This window comes from Bufo gargarizans, chromosome 3, assembly GCF_014858855.1.
Source record: "Bufo gargarizans isolate SCDJY-AF-19 chromosome 3, ASM1485885v1, whole genome shotgun sequence".
NCBI lineage: Eukaryota > Metazoa > Chordata > Amphibia > Anura > Bufonidae > Bufo > Bufo gargarizans.
The window spans coordinates 480,599,751-480,620,972 of NC_058082.1; the positions used below are offsets into that span (position 1 = coordinate 480,599,751).

The window sequence follows — 21,222 nt, forward strand, 5'->3', positions numbered from 1 at the left end:
GCAGAGAATGGCCCTGGAGAAAGAGGTAAGTATAGCATCATTTTTTTTATTTTACATCATTTAGAGACTTTAAATCTGAGGTCATGCAGAGGGTTAAATATATAGCTAATTTAATATCAATAATAAAAGTACATAAACACACCCATAAATCAGATACATTCCAATAAAATAAGATAAAATAGAATAAAAATAGAAAAGGATAACCCCCCTGTAATATGTAGGTATAAATTCTGTGACATTCACACAGTAATCACCTGATAGATTATTAGTCCACATCAAATCTGTCTCTGTATAGTCACCATGTGGTATTTATAATATTACCATTAGTTCAATATATAACACTGCAGGATAGTGGAGCGGATGTAATATTACCACAGGGGGGCAGCACAGACCAGAACTGAGCACGTAGTAAGTCTTGTATCTCATCTCGCTCAAAATATGTTCAGAAGGTGTACACATATAGCCACAAGTTTGTGATCGTAAATTCGATCAGTTATTTCCGTATACTCAACATGCTTAATCCCGGTCAATAGCAAAATGCTGCTGCTTTGATCAATGCACTAATCAGAAATCACCACTCCTGCCGATGCAACTCACCAAGGACTAACCGGGACAGTGAAAAATTATCTCAGCATGTATTTTTTAATACTTCCACTGCTTTGCCTGCACCCCTGCCCCCGGCCACAAAGCACTGAGGGAAGGGGGGCCCAAGCTGAACTCTTGCACCAGGGCTCATGAGCCTTTAGATACTCCCCTGATTACAACTGTGACACGCAAATAGCAAAAAATCCAACATTGTTTATCATTGAGGTACCTTTCAAAAAAAGCAGATCCTGCTATGGGTGTACATTTAACATGATAGCACCTCAGTGGGTTCTTATCACTGCATTATGGTTAGGCCTCATGCACACGATCGTTTTTTTTTAAGGTCCGCAAAAACGGGGTCCGTAGGTCCGTGATCCGTGACCGTTTTTTCGTCCGTGGGTCTTCCTTGATTTTTGGAGGATCCACGGACATGAAAAAAAAGTCATTTTGGTGTCCGCCTGGCCTTGCGGAGCCAAACGGATCCGTCCTGAATTACAATGCAAGTCAATGGGGACGGATCCGTTTGATGTTGACACAATATGGTGCCATTTCAAACGGATCCGTCCCCATTGACTTTCAATGTAAAGTCTGGAGTTCTGTTATACCATCGGATTGGAGTTTTCTCCAATCCGATGGTATATTTTAACTTGTAGCGTCCCCATCACCATGGGAACGCCTCTATGTTAGAATATACTGTCGGATATGAGCTACATCGTGAAACTCATTTCCGACAGTATATTCTAACACAGAGGCGTTCCCATGGTGATGGAGACGCTTCAGGTTAGAATATACAAAAAAACTGTGTACATGACTGCCCCCTGCTGCCTGGCAGGTGCTGCCAGGCAGCAGGGGGCAGACCCCCCCCCCCCCCTGTTTTTAACTCATTGGTGGCCAGTGGGCCCCCCTCCCCTGTTGTTAACTCGTTGGTGGCCAGTGTGCGCACCCCCCTCCCTCCCTCCCTCTATTGTTTTAATACATTGGGGCCAGTGTGCGCGCGCCCCCCCAACCCCCCCTCCCTCCCTCTATTGTTTTAATACATTGGGGCCAGTGTGCGCGCGCCCCCCCAACCCCCCTCCCTCCCTCTATTGTTTTAATACATTGGGGCCAGTGTGCGCGCGCCCCCCAACCCCCCCTCCCTCCCTCTCTTGTTTTAATACATTGGGGCCAGTGTGCGCGCGCCCCCCCAACCCCCCTCCCTCCCTCTATTGTTTTAATACATTGGGGCCAGTGTGCGCACCCCCCCCAACCCCCCCCCCCCCCCCCTCCCTCCCTCTATTGTAATCATCATCGGTGGCAGCGGAGTAGAAGATTTTCATACTTACCTGGCTGCTGGCTGCTGCGATGTCTGCGTCCGGCCGGGAGCTCCTCCTACTGGTAAGTGACAGCAATGCGCCGCACAGACCTGTCACTTACCAGTAGGAGGAGCTCCCGGCCGGACGCAGACATCGCAGCAGCCAGCAGCCAGGTAAGTATGAAAATCTTCTACTCCGCTGCCACCGATGATGATTACAATAGAGGGAGGGAGGGGGGGGGGGGTTGGGGGGGGTGCGCACACTGGCCCCAATGTATTAAAACAATAGAGGGAGGGAGGGGGGGTTGGGGGGGCGCGCGCACACTGGCCCCAATGTATTAAAACAATAGAGGGAGGGAGGGGGGGTTGGGGGGCGCGCGCACACTGGCCCCAATGTATTAAAACAATAGAGGGAGGGAGGGAGGGGGGTGCGCACACTGTGCCACCAACAGTTAACAACAGGGGAGGGGGGGGCCGCACAATGATATTCAAACTGGGGAGGGGGGGGGGTCTGCCCCCTGCTGCCTGGCAGCCCTGATCTCTTACAGGGGGATATGATGGGGTTAATTGTACTATCATATCCCCCTGTAAGAGATCGGGTGCTGCCAGGCAGCAGGGGGCAGTCTTGTACACAGTTTGTAGTGTATTCTAACTAGAAGCGTCCCATCACCATGGGAACGCCTCTGTGTTAGAATATACTGTCGGATCTGAGTTTTCACGAAGTGAAAACTCAGCTCTGAAAAAGCTTTTATGCAGACGGATCTTCGGATCCGTCTGTATGAAACTAACCTACGGCCACGGATCACGGACACGGATGCCAATCTTGTGTGCATCCGTGTTCTTTCACGGACCCATTGACTTGAATGGGTCCGTGAACCGTTGGCCGTGAAAAAAATAGGACAGGTCATATTTTTTTCACGGCCAGGAAACACGGCTCACGGATGCGGCTGCCAAACGGTGCATTTTCCGATTTTTCCACGGACCCATTGAAAGTCAATGGGTCCGTGAAAAAAAACGGAAAACGGCACAACGGCCACGGATGCACACAACGGTCGTGTGCATGAGGCCTAAGGCCTCTTTCACACGACCGTTTTTTTTTTCCGTTTTGCGGGCCGTTTTTTGCGGTCCGTATACGGTCCGTATACGGAACCATTCATTTCAATGGTTCCGCAAAAAAAAAAACGGAATGTACTCCGTGTGCATTCCGTTTCCGTATTTCCGTTTTTCCGTTCCGTTTAAAGATAGAACATGTCCTATATTTGGCCGCAAATCACGTTCCGTGGCTCCATTAAAGTCTATGGGTCCGCAAAAAAACGGAATGCATACGGAAATGCATCCGTATGTCTTCCGTATCCGTTCCGTTTTTTGCGGAACCATCTATTGAAAATGTTATGCCCAGCCCAATTTTTAATATGAAATTACTGTATACTGTATTTGCCATACGGAAAAACGGAACGGAACAACGGAACGGAAACGGAACCACAACGGAAGCAAAAAACGGAACAACGGATCCGTGAAAAACGGACCGCAAAACACTGAAATGGACATACTGTCGTGTGAAAGAGGCCTTACTTGAATGGGTCCGTGAACCGTTGGCTGTGAAAAAAATAGGACAGGTCCTATTTTTTTCACGGCCAGGAAACACGGATCACGGATGCGGCTGCCAAACGGTGCATTTTTCGATTTTTCCACGGACCCATTGAAAGTCAATGGGTCCGCGAAAAGAAACGGAAAACGGCACGACGGCCACGGATGCACACAACGGTCGTGTACATGAGGCCTAGGATGAATCTGCTGAAAAACCTGTTTCAACATTACTGATCACAGGCTTTAATCTTTATATAGGCCCTGCAGGATTGCATTGAAGATCTTCTACAACCCTTTAAGAATGACCAGATAGATCTTGTTGCTGGGATTGATGCCATGGGATTCATCCTAGGTATACCTCACACAGTAATAATCAAATTTCTTCTGTTTGTTTTGGCAAAGTGATAGAGGAAATTACTGGTAGGCAGCAGTGTGTTTAAAAAACAACAACCACCCTTGCTCCCCTCTATAAATAACTCCCTGTCCAAGCGCTATATATACCATGTGTGCAAGAATGGCACATCACTGCTAGAACACTTTAGAACATCTAGCTACTCTTATAAAATGTAGGATTGTGTGTGTGTTGGGGGGGGGGGGGGGGTTGGCTTGGTAGGGAGTGTTTCTGGTGCCAAAAAAATACACCAACCTTTAGAGTCTTCAGTTAAAGTGAAACTGTCGCTGTGAAAATGAAGTGCAATCTGCAGGAAGCATGGTATAGAGTGGAGGGAGCTGAACAGATTTATACATAGTTTTTTGGGGAAAATTCAGTGTAAATCCTAATATATTTATTTAAAGGGGTCCTCCAGAAATGGAGAAAATAAAAATACTTAAATATTACTTCATTATAACTATATAAATATGGTGGCTGGTTATGTGGCAACTAAATCGCACTAGAAGGCCCTTGTGGATATAGGTGCCCACAATGTGATACAGGCATGTCTAAGTGAAGGGTGTCTGAATTGTAGTCCCTCACCTGAAGCAGGGTCTGTAATGCTGTGATTTTGCAGATCACTGTGCTGTCTAGGTGCAATAAAGGTTTTTGAAAGCAGTGTTCTTGATTATGATACTCTTCCTGGAGTGCAGGTCTTATAAAAGAACTGGTTATGGTCCATTTGAATATGAGCTCCTGCATGTGCTTCCTATCTCCTCTTTCTCTGGACTCAAACTCCCCCTTATGACCGGAAGCAGGACCAGCCTACTTCTACCAAGAGGGGACTCCTGGCACCTCCACCAGTGAGCTGTCCACTGCGGCGCTCTGGTATTTTCCTAGCTACTAACATTACATTCATTGGTCAAATGGCTTAAAGTGAATAGGCCTGAGCCGCAATACCAAGCGCAACCACTATACGATGTACTGCTCTGTGCTTAGCTAGCTGTGAGGAGGCTGCAGCACTCACCAGTGGGCATCTTCAAATAGCTGATTGGTGGGAAGGGAGTCGGACCCCCACCACTCAGATTTTGATGACCTATCCTGTTATCTGTATTCACTATACAGTACAAACTGAAGACAGAATTTCCTTAGCAATGCTCAGAGACTTGTTAACGGAAAAATTTTAATAAGCAAAAAAATTGCCTAATAAGGTGTATTACGAAAGAAAATTAAATGACAGTTACAAGTTTTACTGAATCTTTTCCCATAAAATTATATATCAATCTACAGTATTCAGCTCCTCCTGCTCTATAACATGGGCCTGCAGATTACACTGATTTTCCATGATGACGTCTTTTTTTTTTTTTTTTTATGACAAAACTTGTTCTCTTGCCCCTAGAGGGAGTTAACTGAAGATGCATTTATCATTGAGCTCCCCCTAGTGGCAACTGCTGTTTTTTTCCCAGTGGTTGTATGAAGCAAAACAGGGGCTTTGGATTTTTTTCTTTAATCAGAAAAACAGAGCTGTGACTGCAGTAAAGAATTCTAGCTCTATTTAGATTACATAAAGGTAAATGATAGATACACTTTCCTGACTTATACCACCACGATTAATCCTTTCACCGTCCCAAACCAACAGGAATATTAGGTGTTAGCTCCTTAACTATATAAGGTTGCTGCAGTAGTGCTCCCAGTAATAGTAATGCCCCCATTAGTTCCCCCCAGAATTAATAATGCCCAATTAGTGCCCCCCAATATTAATGCCCCAATTAGCATCCCCCAGAAATAATTGTGTCCCCATTAGAGCCCCCCAGTAATATTAATGCACTATTAGTGCCCCCTAGCAATAGTATTGCCCTCCATTAGTGCCCCCCCAGTAACAGTAATGCCCCCAGTAGTGCCCCCCAGTAATAGTAATGACCCCTTCTCTTCTCTACTCCATTTGATCACGCTGCAGTGAACACTCGCTGCTGACTGGAAGTACAGGACAGGACCTGCGCTCCAGTGTGATGACATCTCGCAGGTCCTGTCCTGCACATCCAGTCAGCAGCGAGTGTTCACCGCTGCGTGATCAAATAGAGGAGGTGAGGTATTTTTTTTTTCGTCTTCTTAAAACACAAGTGGGGGGCGGGAGTTAAAGGCTGTACAAATGAGAACTCTACAATGGAAGCGCTCATTAGTAACAGCCCATATAGGAAAATACCGGCAATTATTATTTCCGGTAGAAAGAAATTACCGGCACCAACAGGGGAACTAAATTACTGGCCTGGCCCCTGAGCTACTGGCTGGGTGGCAACCCTATAACCATACCCGGCCTCCAGGGGTATTAGAAATAACATATAACCCTCCTAGACCAGTAGTGAATATCACCATTAACCCCTTATTATCCCAGAACACCATAAATACTGGCCCAGATTCAGGTAGATTTGCCCATTACTTACACCTGAGCCGCTCAGCTGAATTTCTCTGCGCTGGAGCAATTTTGCCAAATTGCCACCTGATTCAGGAATCGTTTGTTCATTTAATTTGCTCCTGTTTAAGGCAAAGCTGAGGGCGCAAGGCCGTGCAAGTCAAAGTGGGTGTGCCCCTATTTAAATGAGGAATTTTCGGCTCAGCAGAGGTTTGCTAGCATAATTTCAGGGCAAATCCTGCTCAGCTGCTTGCACTGAGCAAATAAATAGGAGCAGACTTGCGCAGGTTCTTTGCTGAATTTCATCCTGCTTTTTCCTACCCCCCCCTGAGCAAGGAAATTCAGCCCTTTTGCAAGACATGGCACCTCCCAAAGGGACCAAAATAAGGAAGGCCAACTTTGTGGCTGCAGAGATGGACATCCTGATTGCTGCACTCCAGCAGCATAAGGAAGTCCTATATGGTGCCCAGCGGGCAAACACCACCATTGCCCAAAGGAGGGCTATATATGAAGCCATTGCCCTGGACATCAATGCCCTGGGTAATGAAGTGCGTACCTGGGATGACATCCAGAAGAAATTAAATGATATGAGACATTTGGCCATCTTTTGCTAACTTGCCCCTGCTTTTAACAGGAGCAAGTTTGCCCAGGGAAAAAAGCTTGCACGCTTCCAGCGCAAGATGCACATCACACGCGCATGTTTCTGAATCATCGGCAGTACCTAATTTGCATATTCGCTGAGGGAATTCCATGAAGGCGCAACTTACACCCCGTGCAAAATTGCACGAAAATTGCGCAGGAACAGCTAGGCTGCGTGCGCGGGAAAATGGCCGCTTTTCAGGCTTAACTGGTTTACAGAATCAGCCGCAAATTTGCATAGGAGCAAATCAGTACTTGCGCGGCGCAAATCACACTTGTTCCCGCGCAAGTGCTTCTTGAATCTGGGCCACTGAGTATAACTTAATTATTCTAAGATCAGCTAAGGGGGCTGTCTACATTGTGGGTACCAGCATGCTTGGACACCCCCCTTTAAAAATCCTGCATTTGCCACTGAAAATAACAGACAGCTTGAGTAGAGATTATGTGGATTATATATTATATTTTCCGAGGTTACTGGCTTTAACAAATGTGCCCGTTATTCTTCCCGCACAGGAGCTGCTATCGCCTCACATTTGGGGAAAGGTTTTTTAGCCATCAGGAAAGCTGGCCACCTATGTGTCAAGACAAATAGCCAGACATATGTTGACTACTCTGGAAAGGAAAAAAACATGGAGATCCGGACTGATGCCATTAAGCCAGGTAAGAGATCATCAGGGGTCTAGAGCAGGGCTGGCCAACCTGCGGCTCTCCAGCTGTTGCAAAACTACAACAACCAGCATGCCTAGACTGCTTACAACTATCAGCCTACAGCTGGGCATGGTGGGAATTGTAGTTTTACAACAGCTGGAGGGCCGCAGGTTGGCCAGCCCTGGTCTAGAGGCAGCAGGACATACTGTACATCGCTACTTTGCTGCAACAACTCCCCATCTTGAGAAGATCAGGTCATTGCGCAGAGATGATATTACCCCATGCAATTACCAAACACAGCTACATGATGTGGTTTGTGTTTGTAAGGTTGCTTTGGGATCACTAGACTTTAGAGCAGGGATGCCCAACCTGCGGCCCTCCAGCTGTTGCAAAACTATGACTCCCAACATGCCCTGATAACTGTAGACGGTCCAGGCATGATAGGAGTTGTAGTTTTGCAACAGCTGGAGGGCCATAGGTTGGGCATTCCTGCTTTAGAGTGTGAAGCACGTTATACATGTATATTATAGACATAGGGGGCAATTCTGCATCTATTGTTTCCTATCCACATAGGTTACAACATGAGATGTTGGGGGGGGGGGGGGCGGTTGATAATCAGGCAGTTGGATTTCAATATGCCCAATCATTTTGTTTTCCATGGAGCTAAACTGTTATGAGAGGAGCCTGACAGTGACTTACTCTCCCCATTCAGAACACATCCATACTCAGCCGAGTGTGCATTTGCATGAAGGAATAGCAGGAGGAATAGCAGTCTAAAATGTATGGATGGTTACATTTGAAGAGAATTAGATGGTCCATTCTTTTTGTTAAAACCCTGAAAAATTAAGCTGAACACAAGTTGTCACCCATGTGATCGGCCATAATATGTAGGGGCAGCAAGTGGCCAGTTTCTCAGCAGCGCCACCACAGGGGAAATTAAACATTACAAGGTGCTCATTGAAATCAATGGGCTGTTTAAATGGTAGTCAGATGTGGTGGGAGATGCTCTCTACTCTGGCTAACAGATAGGGGTTGTGAATGATTCTCCTCTTTAAAGTGGTTGAGCAGTGGGTAAATATTGATGACCTACCTGCAGGATAGGTCATAAGTATCAGATCGACGGAGGTCCGACACCTGGCACCCCCACAGATCAAATGTTTGAAGAAGCAGCCGCCCGTGTGAGAGCATTACTTCCTCTTCATAATTACCTGCGTCTTGTCTTGCTTGTAGAGGTGCTGCAGTGTAATGACAATACATTCACTTGAATGGTACGAGCAGCTGTATTTACACTGCACCGTCTCTACAAGCGAGATGTCGCACAGGTAATTATGAAGGGGAAGCGCCGCTACTTTTTCAAACAACTGATCTGTCAGGAGTCAGATCTGTGGGAGCCGCCAATCTGATATTGAGGACCTATCCTGAGGATTTACCCACTACACAATCCCTTTAAAGGGTTTCTGTCAGCAGAAATGCCTAAATCAAAGTGTCTGACATTAGCAATGTGCTAATGTCAGCTGAACCTAACTAGCCTATTCCTAGTTTTATCCATTCCACCATTTATCCATAAATGTAACTTTTATAATATGCTAATTAGCCTCTAGGAGCAGCGGGGGCTTTGTTCCTGCTCCTAGAGGCTCCGTTCTCCCACCTCTGTCACCTCCTTTCAAGTCTTTTTTCCCCCAAAATATAATTTATTCCTTTTTTATATATTTAATATTTAAGCTTTACATGAAATAACACAGATGTTATAACAACGTAAACACATTAATACATTACCTTAAAAAATTTACCTTCTGAGTCTGTTGCAATAAAGTAAAGAAGACAACATGTAGCCATACATTTTCTTACTCAGCGGAGTAACGTTTTCATTTTTGTCTGCTAACTAGGAGCTTTCTTTAGTTTCCCCAAAGTACCTTTAAGCTCTTCCAGCAGATACCATTGAGTGTATCTATAGGGATTGACTAACTTCTCTCTCTCTCTCTCTTTGTCATCACAACAACATATAATAAAGGATTTCCATTTCTTAAAAAATATTTTTGCCTCGCCTCACCTATCTCCAAGAAGCTCTCCCAATTCCAATCCCTAAGCCCTACTATGACTCAATCAGGAAAAAAATTAGATCCTTTATATAGAACGGAAAAAAACCTAGACTATCACTCTCCTTTCTCTCTAAGCCAGTAGGGAGTGGAGGGATAGGTCTCCCAGATACTGAACTATACGGTAAAGCAATTCTTTTGTCTAGAGTAGTGGAATGGCTACGGTCTAATCCGGATAAACTATGGGTCCCCCTTGAACAACATTTAATGGGTAGTTCCCTGCGTTCCCTTCTTTTAGGAAATTCAAGCTTACCTTCTACCCCCTTATCCTCGTACCCAGTGCTTCGGGCTACCCTAGACGCTTGGAAATGGTTATGTTCTACACACTGCTTTGTCCCCTTTCCTTCTCCTCTGCTTCCAGTCAGTGATATAGTAGGCACTTCCACCCCAATTAGGTTATATTCCACCCCACGGGAATTACGGAAATCATCCATCCCCTAACTTCCTTCATAGAACCCAACGGTAAAATTATGGGTATCAATGAGATGAAAGAGATCCTAAAACCCAAACCTTGCGGTCTACCTCTAATCTCCTTCCTTATATTTTTCTTGTTGAATAACAATCTAAGAGGCGAGCTACTTCGTCCGCTGGGATGGTTCGAGTCTTTAATAATAGATTTGAAGTCTCCTAAAAAGTTAGTTTTACAACTTTACAACAGATTGAGGTATGGCCCAATACTTACAAAGCCTGATTTCATCCGTAGCGGGGAGAAAGACTTAGGAAGAGAATTTCCCCTTCTTATTCTCCCCAAACTCTTTCGGTTCCCCCATAAAATCTCTAGGTGTGTCCGGATTCAGGAGAATAGCTATAAACTCCTCACTAGGTGGTATATAACACCAGACAGGTCCTGCTTGTTCTCCGAGGATGCCTCAGACAGATGTTGGAGATCCCATGGGGACAAGGAAACGTTTATTCACCACATTTGGTGGGACTGTCACTCAATAAAGAATTGGTGGAGTGACATTTTTCATATCAGCAACCAAATCTGCCACACCTCCATACAGGCTTCGCCCTCCAGGGCCCTACTTTCTCATTTTGAGAAGAAGGAACCATCCCCCCCGCCCCCTCACATCTTCAAACAGCGGCTCAGCTAATCATTCAAAAATTTTGGTTGCAGACATCCCTCCCATCAATTGAGCAATGGAAACAGACGATAGACCAGCTTTATTGTTTTGAGGAAATATCTGCATGGGAATCCCGTACTCATGCTCAATTCATGAAACAGTGGCGTTTGTGGTCTGCATACAGATTCTCTGAGTAAAGGGTATGATCCCTGAAACGCGTCCGGTTCGAGACAGCAAAGTTCTTCCTTTTTCAAGTCCTCCTTTCGAGTTCCTGAGGTGCCGATACCAATAGGTAGCCCCCTGGATCTCTATCGACTGGAGTTGTGGATAACTGCATGGTCCGGACTTTAGGACCCAACATAGCATTAATCGATCTTTTCCCTAATGAGCCGCGTGTATCACGTGGTGTGCCGCCAGGTCACGTGGGACGCCGCGTATCAGACCTAGAGACCACACGGGACGCCGAGGTGAGTCCGGGCGGCGAAGCAAGGACTGCTCTCCATCTCTGCCAAGCAAAAGAAGAGGGGTAATGTATCTTGCCCCATGGGGCTATACTCATCGTTATACCATCACTACGTTACTTATGGCAGCGCGGTCTAACTTATAGACCAACACCAGTGTAGATCCCCAGAGGACATTACATTGGGACTCAGAGTGCCTACCTAGGATCAAGCCCACAGTTTGTAAGAGCGGTTATTACATTACTTGTTTGGTACCATTATATTGCTTGTTTGGTGCCGTCCAGGCTTTTTATGCCCAAGAAGGCACATTTGTACCACACTTGCATATTTTATTTCATGTATGTACAATTTTATGTAAATAATTTTTTATATTAAATGTGGTCATAGGCAACTGTTTTTGGTGGTCCCGGATATTTGAGTGCCCTCCTATTGTTTATATTTTTTGCATACAGATTCTCCCCTTCCACTAATTAGCCGATATTTCACACTTGAACGCTCCACCTACACCCTAAATGCCCTGTTAATCGAAATTGGAGGCTACCTCTCTGAGGCATTATGGGATCTTGTTTTCGTTCAATTTAAGCAAAGAAGTCCGGCCAATGAAGTATTAACCACATGATAAAATGCTTTGTACTTGCTTGATGATGATTCACGCTCTGTCATTAACCTTTTCCTGTGCTTACATAATGTGATTTTATGTATCTCAGGTTGCTCCTGTCTTTGTACAAACCTAGTAATGTGATACTCTGTGTTACTGTTAACTTTTTACCTATTTTGGTAAATAAAAATTGATTTAACAAAAAATAAAAATCTTTTTGCCTGACTCTCTTTATCTTTGGTTGCTATTAACTGTTCTATCCAAAGGATTTATTTTTTTTTGTCAAAATTACTTACACTGGTATGATCTATACCAGTGTATTACTGTACTGCGGTGGCAGCAGGGAGCGTACGGCGTCATAGCAACCAATTTGGGGTCTGTGGAAGTAACCAGTCTGCTAGGATGCATTTTTTTTGCCGCCATGATAATAGTGTGTGCCACAGGTGGTAGATGAGTGACACTGCCCCCTGTGGGGTGAGTTCCTCCACCACCTGAATGAAACATGGCCATTTTACAATCCATGGGTATCGTGAGCTTACTTAACGTCTTGATTAGAGAATGGGTATCAACCCAAAAAAAAAACTGTTTCTGACAGCTCCATAACCCATGATATAGATCAGACTTTGGTTCACTACATTTAGGACACTTTGTTTATCTGGCATAATGGCCGAGGGACGTATATTAAAGGCATATATTGCCCTGTGCATAATTTTTAGTTGGGTTTCCCTCCAATTTTTCAATAGGATATGTTTTCTAAAATCTCTCCACCCACTAAGTATCTCTCTTCCCACCTTTTCTTCACCCAATTGGTTTGCCCAGCCTTTATAGCTTGAATGGCCCTCCAAGTCTTGATTGACAGGGCCAGGCAGCGTTCGCATCCTCCTGCTGGCCCTGAGTGCATGGTAAATCTCGCGCCTGCGCTGTGCCGTTCAGTATTCAGCTCAGGCATAGTGAAGGAAGGACGTTCCTTACTGCGCCTGCGCTGAATAATGAATGGCATGGCGCAGGCGCGAGATTTACCATGCACTCAGGGCTGGCAGGAGGATGCGAACGCTGCCTGGCCCTGTCAATCAAGACTTGGAGGGAGGTGACAGAGGTGGGAGAACGGAGTCTCTAGGAGCAGGAACAAGGCGCCCCCCCCCCCACCCCCCCCGCTCCCAGAGGCTAATTTGCATATTATAAAAGTTACATTTATGGAGTAACGGGGTCATGGATAAAACTAGGAATAAGCTAGTTAGGTTCAGGTGACATTAGCACATCGCTAATGTCAGTTTAATTTAGGCACTTCTGGTGACAGAAACCCTTTAACTCAAAGTTCTCTAATAGGCTACATTCACACGACCGTATATTGTTTCCGCATCCGTTTTGTGTTTTTTGAGGATAGTATGCAGACCCATTCATCTCAATGGGTCTGCAAAAAATGCGGATAGCCAACAGTGTGCTGTCCGCATCTGTATATCTGTTCCATAGCCCCGCAAAAAAGAGAGAGCATGTCCTATTCTTGTCCGTTTTCGCTCGTGTGAAAGCGGCCTTAGGGTACTGTATTTGAAAGTGGGTTTTCTACACCAGATGACCCCTTTAATTCCTACATTTTGGGCATCACAAAAGCCCTTTTGTCCAGTATGATTTTAATCTAAAGGAACTATAGACTAATGCAATGCTGAATGGCTCGTACCTGTGCTACAAATAATCCTAAATACTTTTCTTGGGTGTAAAGGTTAGAAAGAGGTTTCATGCCCAGGATATGTGTTTCTAGGTGTGCGCATCTTGTTAGTGGATCAGTGGATTGAGACAGGAGGAACTATGAGAGCTGCTATTAAACTGGTGGAAGATCAAGGTGGGATTGTTGCAGGTAAGAACCAAAAATGTTAAAGGGGGTAAAGTGTGTTTGGGATTTTGTTGGGAGCTTGCATGGAACAATTGTAAATCCATGTATGGAGACGCTCACCAGCTGATGCCATGTGGAAACTTGTCACGAGCACCGTCAGCCATATACCCAATAACTAATAAAAAAAAAAAGAACACAAAAATATGACTGGATCTGAGTGACTATGTGTTAATCTAGTTTAATGCACCCAGTGTTAAAATACAACATACATTGGATTACAATAGATTATTGCTAAACATGCAGTCACAGTCTCTAAATAGAAGAATGAAACAACTAACTTCTATGCAATTGATGCTATATTTTGTATATGTTAGGTTAGGGTCACATTATCCTTTAGGCTCCATTCACACGTCCGCAATGTGTTTTGCGGATACACGGAGCCACGGATCCGCAAAACACGGAAAGCGGCAATGTGCGTTCCGCATTTTGCGGACCGCACATTGCCGGCACTAATAGAATATGCCTGTTCTTGTCCGCAATTGCGGACAAGAATAGGACATGTTCTATTTTTTTGCGGAAACGGAAGCACGGATGCGGAAGTGCGGATCCGCAAATGTGGATGCGGACAGCACATTCCGGCCCTATTGAAAATGAATGGTTCTGCACCCGTTCCGCAAAATTGCGGAACGGATGCGGATCCATTTTGCGGACGTGTGAATGGACCCTAAGTGTTCCTTTTTTTCTGATATGTCAGAAGAACAGAAAAAACAGGATCCTCTAAAGCAGCCGTTATGCTCAGTTATGCACATTTTGCATTCGTAGCCATTTCCATCTGTGATCCGTTATTTTAGATGGGAAAAAAGTCCTACACAATATTTTTTTTTCTGTCTAAAATAACGGATCTCGGAAGAAAAAGGCTAAAACTGAGCATAATGAATGCTTAAAATACAGGATACTTTTTTGTAGTTGTTGATTTCTGTTCTTCTGATGGATCAGCATAATGAAAAACTAAACGGTGATGTGAACCCGGCCTTACATGCTACAATAGTCTAGAGCAGTGGTAAACAGGCTGGTTGGTGTGATGATGAGATGGGAGTGGGCTATATACATACAAGTCACTGGATTAATGATTGTCTTTTTTATATAGGAGTTGCTACCATCTGTATTGAGGACAGTGATGGAGGCAAATGGGTGAGAGAAAACTACAAATGTTCTGACTGTGTTCCTGATGACATAAGAAGCCAGTTTAACAGACATTTCTTGGAGAGCTTTCATGCCTTCGAAAAACAGCAGAAAAGTTAGGACATTACCATAGTGTATCTGCATTCATCGGAATGAGGTAGTTCCATCTCTATTCCAGTAACGTCTTATTGAAAGCCTGAATAAGTAGTTACCATACAACAGCATTATGATGCAGAAACTGTGATGTGAGTGCGCCTCCATGAGATGCAGGTCAGAAGTGCATCAGAGACTGTAAGATTGTCCTGGTGTCTTCATTTACAGCTGGAACTCACAGCACCTCCGCATTGCAAGAAGAAGAAAGTAGTAATATTTCTTAATTTTTTTTCCCACTGTTTCAAGACTGTGAACTATTTGTAGAGATTAATCCGCCTGGAAAATAAATTCTCTATTGGATATTTTACCTGCCTAATACTGAAATAAAGCAAACACCAGACATCTGCCTGTCAGTGTACATTTCATGTAAGCTTTAACAAGCTGTTTAACTAAACAAATGAAGGTGTTCTTTGGTGGGATCTGCATATATGTGGGCAGATTTACTAATCCTGACTAAAATGCAGAGAGTGTAAACTTAAACAGGCAGTTTAACGATCCGCTAGACTTATCACAGTGGCTGGTGCTGGATGATAAATTTGGTTCATGACTAGACACGTTGGTCGGCTTATTTTGCGCTTAAATTATGATGCAATTTTGGTGCACATTTTTACATATTAAGCCACACCCCCTTTCTGCTAGGCCAGACTCTTTCCCCAATTAAGCCACACCCTCTTATTGAGCAAGATGCGGTGCATTATTCTTTTTGATGCATTTACTTCATAAACTGAACATTATGGGGCACATTTATTGAGCCCAGCATTTAAGCCGGCAGTCTTAATACAGCCTTAAGCTGGCGGTGTATCCGCTGCAGTTATGAAGAGGTGCAGGCCTCTGAATAACTTCGGCGTATACAGCACCAGTTCTAAATGTAAAACAGCTTGCGAGCTGTCTTACATTTAGACCTTTTTCTATGCCTAAAACAGGCGTAGAAAATGGTAAATGAGACGGGCCTCCTGGCCTGTCCTCTTCTCGCCCATGCCACGCCCAGAATTTTAGACCAGAAAGGCCAGACGCTGGAGGTAGGCCTGCATGAGGGGTTTTGGGCTCCGGGGCCGAGGAGTGGCTAGGAAGGGTTAGGATAGTGAGGAGGCGGAGTGGCGCAGGGTAGGGGCGGAGCCAACTGACCGGCGCCATTTCGGGAGAAGAGGAGCATGAGAGCGGACATCTCCCTCCCACCCGCCCTGTTTTTGGGTGTTCTGTGGGGAGGATGATGGTGGTGAGTGATGTCGCGGCAGTCGTGGTGGGGAAAGGTCATAGAAGCTGGTGGTCTTGAATGGTGTGGAAAATGGGAGGGCCCCCAGGAGGGGGGGCTGGACTCTCATAGTTGGGGCATTTTTAGGTTCTTTCAGAGAAGCGTCCGTCAGTTAGTGTCTCCGAGCTGGAGTTTTGCGGCTGGAGGCAAGATGGAAGTGGGGCTTCTATGACCTCCCTCGTCAGGGGGTATGGAAAAAGTTATTGTTATATATTTATATATATATTTATATATGTTATGTATTTATTTATTTATTAATAAACGGCTGCTGTGGCCGATTTAATCCAACTCAGACTGTGTGTATTCATTTAAGGGGCGTGAGAGGTTGGGGGGTAAAAAGAGGGAGTTTTTATGTGGAGTAAGTAGGCCCCGAGGAATGCACAATAACCCATTCATGGTGAGTGGGGGGAAGTTGCAGATAGTGGCACAACTGAAATACACCAAAGTATTTATCAAAACTGGTGTAAAGGAAAACTGGCTTAGTTGTCCACAGCAACCAATCAGATTCCACCTTTCATTTATCAGAGCTCCTTTGGAAAATGTTTTATAAATCTCCCCCTATGTTCAAGAAATGCAGCAAATTTTTGCACATTTTACGATATGGTTTAGGTCAAATAACATTAGTAAATTTGCCCCAATATCTTTGGGACCTGGCAGACCTTTGTTTAAGAACTGCTTTTGAGAGAAGATCAAATTTTTTATTTTTTTTGCTTCTCTTTAAAAACTGTGGTGTGAAATCTTAAACTACACATCACCCCTGCACATACCAGGCTTCTAACCAATTTTTTTTTACACTTTAAGATTTTTTTTTTTTTCTTTTTAAAGATATTACTTGTACATAGAGCAGTATATTACACCTGACTATCAGTGCTAACAGGCAGAATAATAAGCAATGCTTCTATCAAAGCTTAAAGGGGCTATCCAGGAAATGATCGTGATGTCCTAACCTCAGGATAGGTCATCATTATCACATCAGCAGGGCTCCGAGTCCTAGCACCCCCACTGATCAGCTGTTCCAGGGAGCCGCCGTGCCCAGCGGAACTCTGGTGAGAGATGCAGGCTCCCAACAGGTCACCAAGCACAGCGCCGTACATAGTAGTATAGCGGCTGTACTTCAATGGGGCTGAGCTGTAACTAGGCCATGTGACAGATGTACAGTGACATCAGATGGCCTAGGAACAAGCCACGGCGCTCTGCCTGGCCTTTCCTAACAGCTGAGGATCCCTCAGGATAAGTCATCTATAGTATTTCCAGGATAAGCTCTTTAATAGACTTCAGTACATGGCAGACCTGGAGACCATTGTTAGGCCTCCGTATGCCATAACAACTCAGCGGCACCTTATACTCACTCTGCAGTGGCAGGGATCAGAAATAACCCCAAGTTTAACCTCTTAGATGGCAATAGCGAAAGCTGAATGGAGCAAAGTACAGAGATTTTTTAATGAAATCTGATCCAAAGCGCTCTGGACCTAAGACTGGGCCGAAGGTTCACATTCCAACAAGACAATGACCCCAAGTACACAGCCAAGATAACACAAGAGTGTCTTAAGAGCAACTCTGTGAATGTCCTTAAGTGGCCCAGCCAGAGCCCTGAATTGAACTCAATTGAACATCTGTGGAGACACCTGAAAATGGCTGTCCACCGATGGTCCCCATCCAGGTGTGCAAACCTTGTGGCCTCATGAAAAAAAGACTGGAAGCTATAATCACTGCCAATTTTTTTTCCCTTTCAATAAATTAGCAAAGATTTCAACCATTCTGTTTTCACTTTATCCTGATGATGTACTGAGTGTATAATGAAGGGAGAAATGTGAACTTTCTTTATACTTTAGCACAAGGCCAAAACATAACAAAATGTGAAAAAAGTGAAAGCCTCTGAAGACTTTCCGAATGCACTGTATAAATTTGGTATTGTCATAATCGGAACAACCCACAGTACAAAGTTCAGATGTTATTTATACTGCACAATGAATGCTGTAAAAACAAAACCCCAAAACAATGAAAGAATTGCTGAGGGCTCATCAAGAAAGGAGCGCTCCAATAACTGCATACTTCAAAAATCGCACATTCCAATATTGGGGATAGTAGCGATCTTTGAATCGACTACCCACATCTACAGGTGATCCGAATTTCCGCTCAAAAACTTTAAATCACATGACCGAACAGTGAACCACGTGGGATGCCACGCAGGTCCTGGCAGGTCACAACGGTGAACTGTGTTACACTATCGCACCGTATCTACAAGAGCGGGGGAAATTTTTACCTACAGCTTCAGGCAGATGATGGTGGACATTGGCGATAACAGATGAAGATTTGGTAATGTAAAACAACTAATATAATACCATTGACTTTGTGTGACGTATAACATCTATCAGTGCATACGAACATATGATCCTGGGGCCAGTTCAGCTGAACTGATACGATTCCGATATAGACCCGATTGTTCCACTCCTATACCGGATTATGCGTATTGGGATTTTTTGTAAATTGCTGTATTTTTAATTTTTTTATGATATGTTATGATGTGTATGTGATACATTTATGTTTACTCATCTTAAAGATTTACTAAAGATTTTATTTTGGATACAATATATACATGTGTCTGCCTGATATTGAGTGACCCCCTACCAATTTCTCAATCTCCACTTTCTATATACCAGCACTTGGGAATGCTGTGGGGTAGTGCACCTCTCCAGAAGTGGAACAGTGAGTGAGCCACCATTTTTTTATATTTTTGCCTTTCCATTCACATGTTATTTATACTGCACCATGAATGCCGTAAAAACAAAACCCCAAAACAATGAAAGAATTGCTGTTCTCTTCTGCCACCTTCCTTAAAGGGGTTGTCCTATGAAAAATATTCTACAGGTTTCAAACCAGTACCTGGATCTGAATACTTTTGTAATTGTATGTCATTAAACATGTAGCATAGCCACTGAGTTATGCAATAAAATGTAGCTGTATAGCGCCACCTGTTGTTTGTTTTGTTTCTTATTTCTCTTGACCTGCTCACTGAGATGGCCGCACATGCTCAGATTCATCCTTTATCTGCCTCCTGAGCTGTGATAGGGAGAGCTGAGACACGCCTCCTGAGCTGTGATAGGGAGTGCTGAGACACGCCCCCTGAGCTGTGATAGGGAGAGTTGAGACACACCTCCTGAGCTGTGATAGGGAGAGCTGAGACACACACCCTGAGCTGCAGCAGAAAAGACACTCCCCTTGAGCTGTCAGCTTGATATAAATCTAGCAGAGCAATGAATGGGGAGATCTCTGGATCCATGGGAGGTACAGGGCTGGTTCTAGCTTTATTAGAAAGAGACTGTCATGTACTGTATGATGTCTGATTTTAATTTTTTACATTAGTCATGGGAGAACCTCTTTAAGCCTCATTCACACGTCAGTGTGCACTGCGGTGCACCATCTCCTCATACAGCTGATCGGCGGGAGTGTCGGACCCCCGCCGATCTGATATTGATGACCTATCCTGAGGAGAGGTCACCAATAATAAAGGCCCGTAGAACCCCTTTAATGTCTTCAATCCTGAATCCGAGTCCAGCACTGAAAATGATGTGACTTCCGACCAGTATTTGGTATGTGCAGCTAGCTCATAAGGGATTTAAAGAAAGGTGGCCTGTGACATCAGCTGAGGGGTTGACATTACTCATAAGGGAAAGAAGGGGACTACCATGGGTAATTTGTACACCCCGGATTCCTATCTCTTTGAAATAATACAGGGGACTCCTAAGTGCTACAGAATAATAGTGATTGACTGCTATGGAGTATCCAACTCAAATTAGATTTTAAAGATACCTGAGATTTCAAAAAACTTTGCATAATGGCTGTGCTACTTTGTACAATCATAACTCTGAAGGAATAGTTTTTTTTTTGGCTTCCCTAATGTCTTTTTCAGCCTAAGTATTTTCTACTTCAGCTGTTCAGCTAGACGCATTTCTCTCACAAGCAGGGGGCATCTCCCTTCTGTGGATTCTGCCAGCACTGTACTGCAGAGAAGTCCTTTCCTTTACTTCTCACTATGTTTGTTTTCAGCTCCGGAGCTCACAGAACAGATAAGGAGGGAGAGATCACACTTACCGAAAGGCTGGACGCTCCTGTAATCTTCAGAAGCAGTGTAGAAGCAATTATTTTATCAGCAATTCATGGTCTCAGCCAGCTCTGACACACCACTACTTCCTCTCTGCCTTCTTTTGAGTCTGTTACTAGGGACGGATCTTCCCTGACAACAGGCAGTGGACTGCAAATTAGGCTACTTTCACACTGCGTTTCTGGGTCCGCCTGTGAGATCCATTTCAGGGCTCTCACAAGCGGCCCCAAACGGATCAGTTCAGCCCCAATGCATTCTTAATGGATAGGGATCCGTTCAGAATGCATCAGTTTGGCTGCGTTTGGCAGGGCCGATCCTAGGGTCACAGGCGCCTGGGTGCAGAAATATTTCTGGCGCCCCCACATGGGCGTGGTTATCTTACTAACTCCTCCCCTTTACAATGTTTCTATGGCAACAACTTCAGCCCCCAACTTCAGCCCCACGAATCGGCGGCTCGGCTTAAAAAAAAAATAAAAAAAGTCAAAAAAAAAAAAAGTCCCGGCGGCTCGCTCAGCCAGGGCCGGACTGGGGATAAAAACCAGCCCTGGAAAAAGTTGCACACCAGCCCCACAGCATTGCGTCATTATTTACTTGTTTATAATAGGAGAAAGCATTCATTTTAAAACACGTGTGTAAACACGAATATGAACTTTGCCCCACGATAGCTCTTTTGTAGAACCCCCATAAAAACTTACAGTTACTTGACTTGGCCCTTGGGGATCTCGGACGCCACTTCAACACTTTGGCCGGGGGCTCGGCGGAGCTGATGTTGTGCTTTAACCTAATGAGAAAGATTTCATAATAAGGATTTGGAGAAGGGGCAGAGGGATAGCAGAGCAGGGAGAGGCTGGTGCTGCTACTAGGGGGTCATACCATGGGGGAGTAATAAAGCCCACCATAATGCCCCCCCAGTAGTAATAATTCTCCTTATAATATGCAAAACATTTGTAATGCCC

General features: G+C 44.6%; 1 protein-coding gene across 1 annotated transcript in view; it reads left to right on the forward strand.

Annotated features, from left to right (window-relative positions):
- LOC122932935 (adenine phosphoribosyltransferase-like) overlaps window positions 1-16,320 on the forward strand; it is a 31,906-nt gene extending 15,586 nt beyond the window's left edge. The window contains exons 3-6 of the mRNA XM_044287624.1: window positions 3,722-3,815; window positions 7,396-7,542; window positions 13,506-13,601; window positions 14,725-16,320. Of these exons, the coding sequence (XP_044143559.1) occupies window positions 3,722-3,815; window positions 7,396-7,542; window positions 13,506-13,601; window positions 14,725-14,879 (492 nt within the window). The 3' untranslated portion in view covers window positions 14,880-16,320. The remainder of the gene's footprint in view (window positions 1-3,721; window positions 3,816-7,395; window positions 7,543-13,505; window positions 13,602-14,724) is intronic.
- The last annotated feature ends 4,902 nt before the right edge of the window (window positions 16,321-21,222 follow it).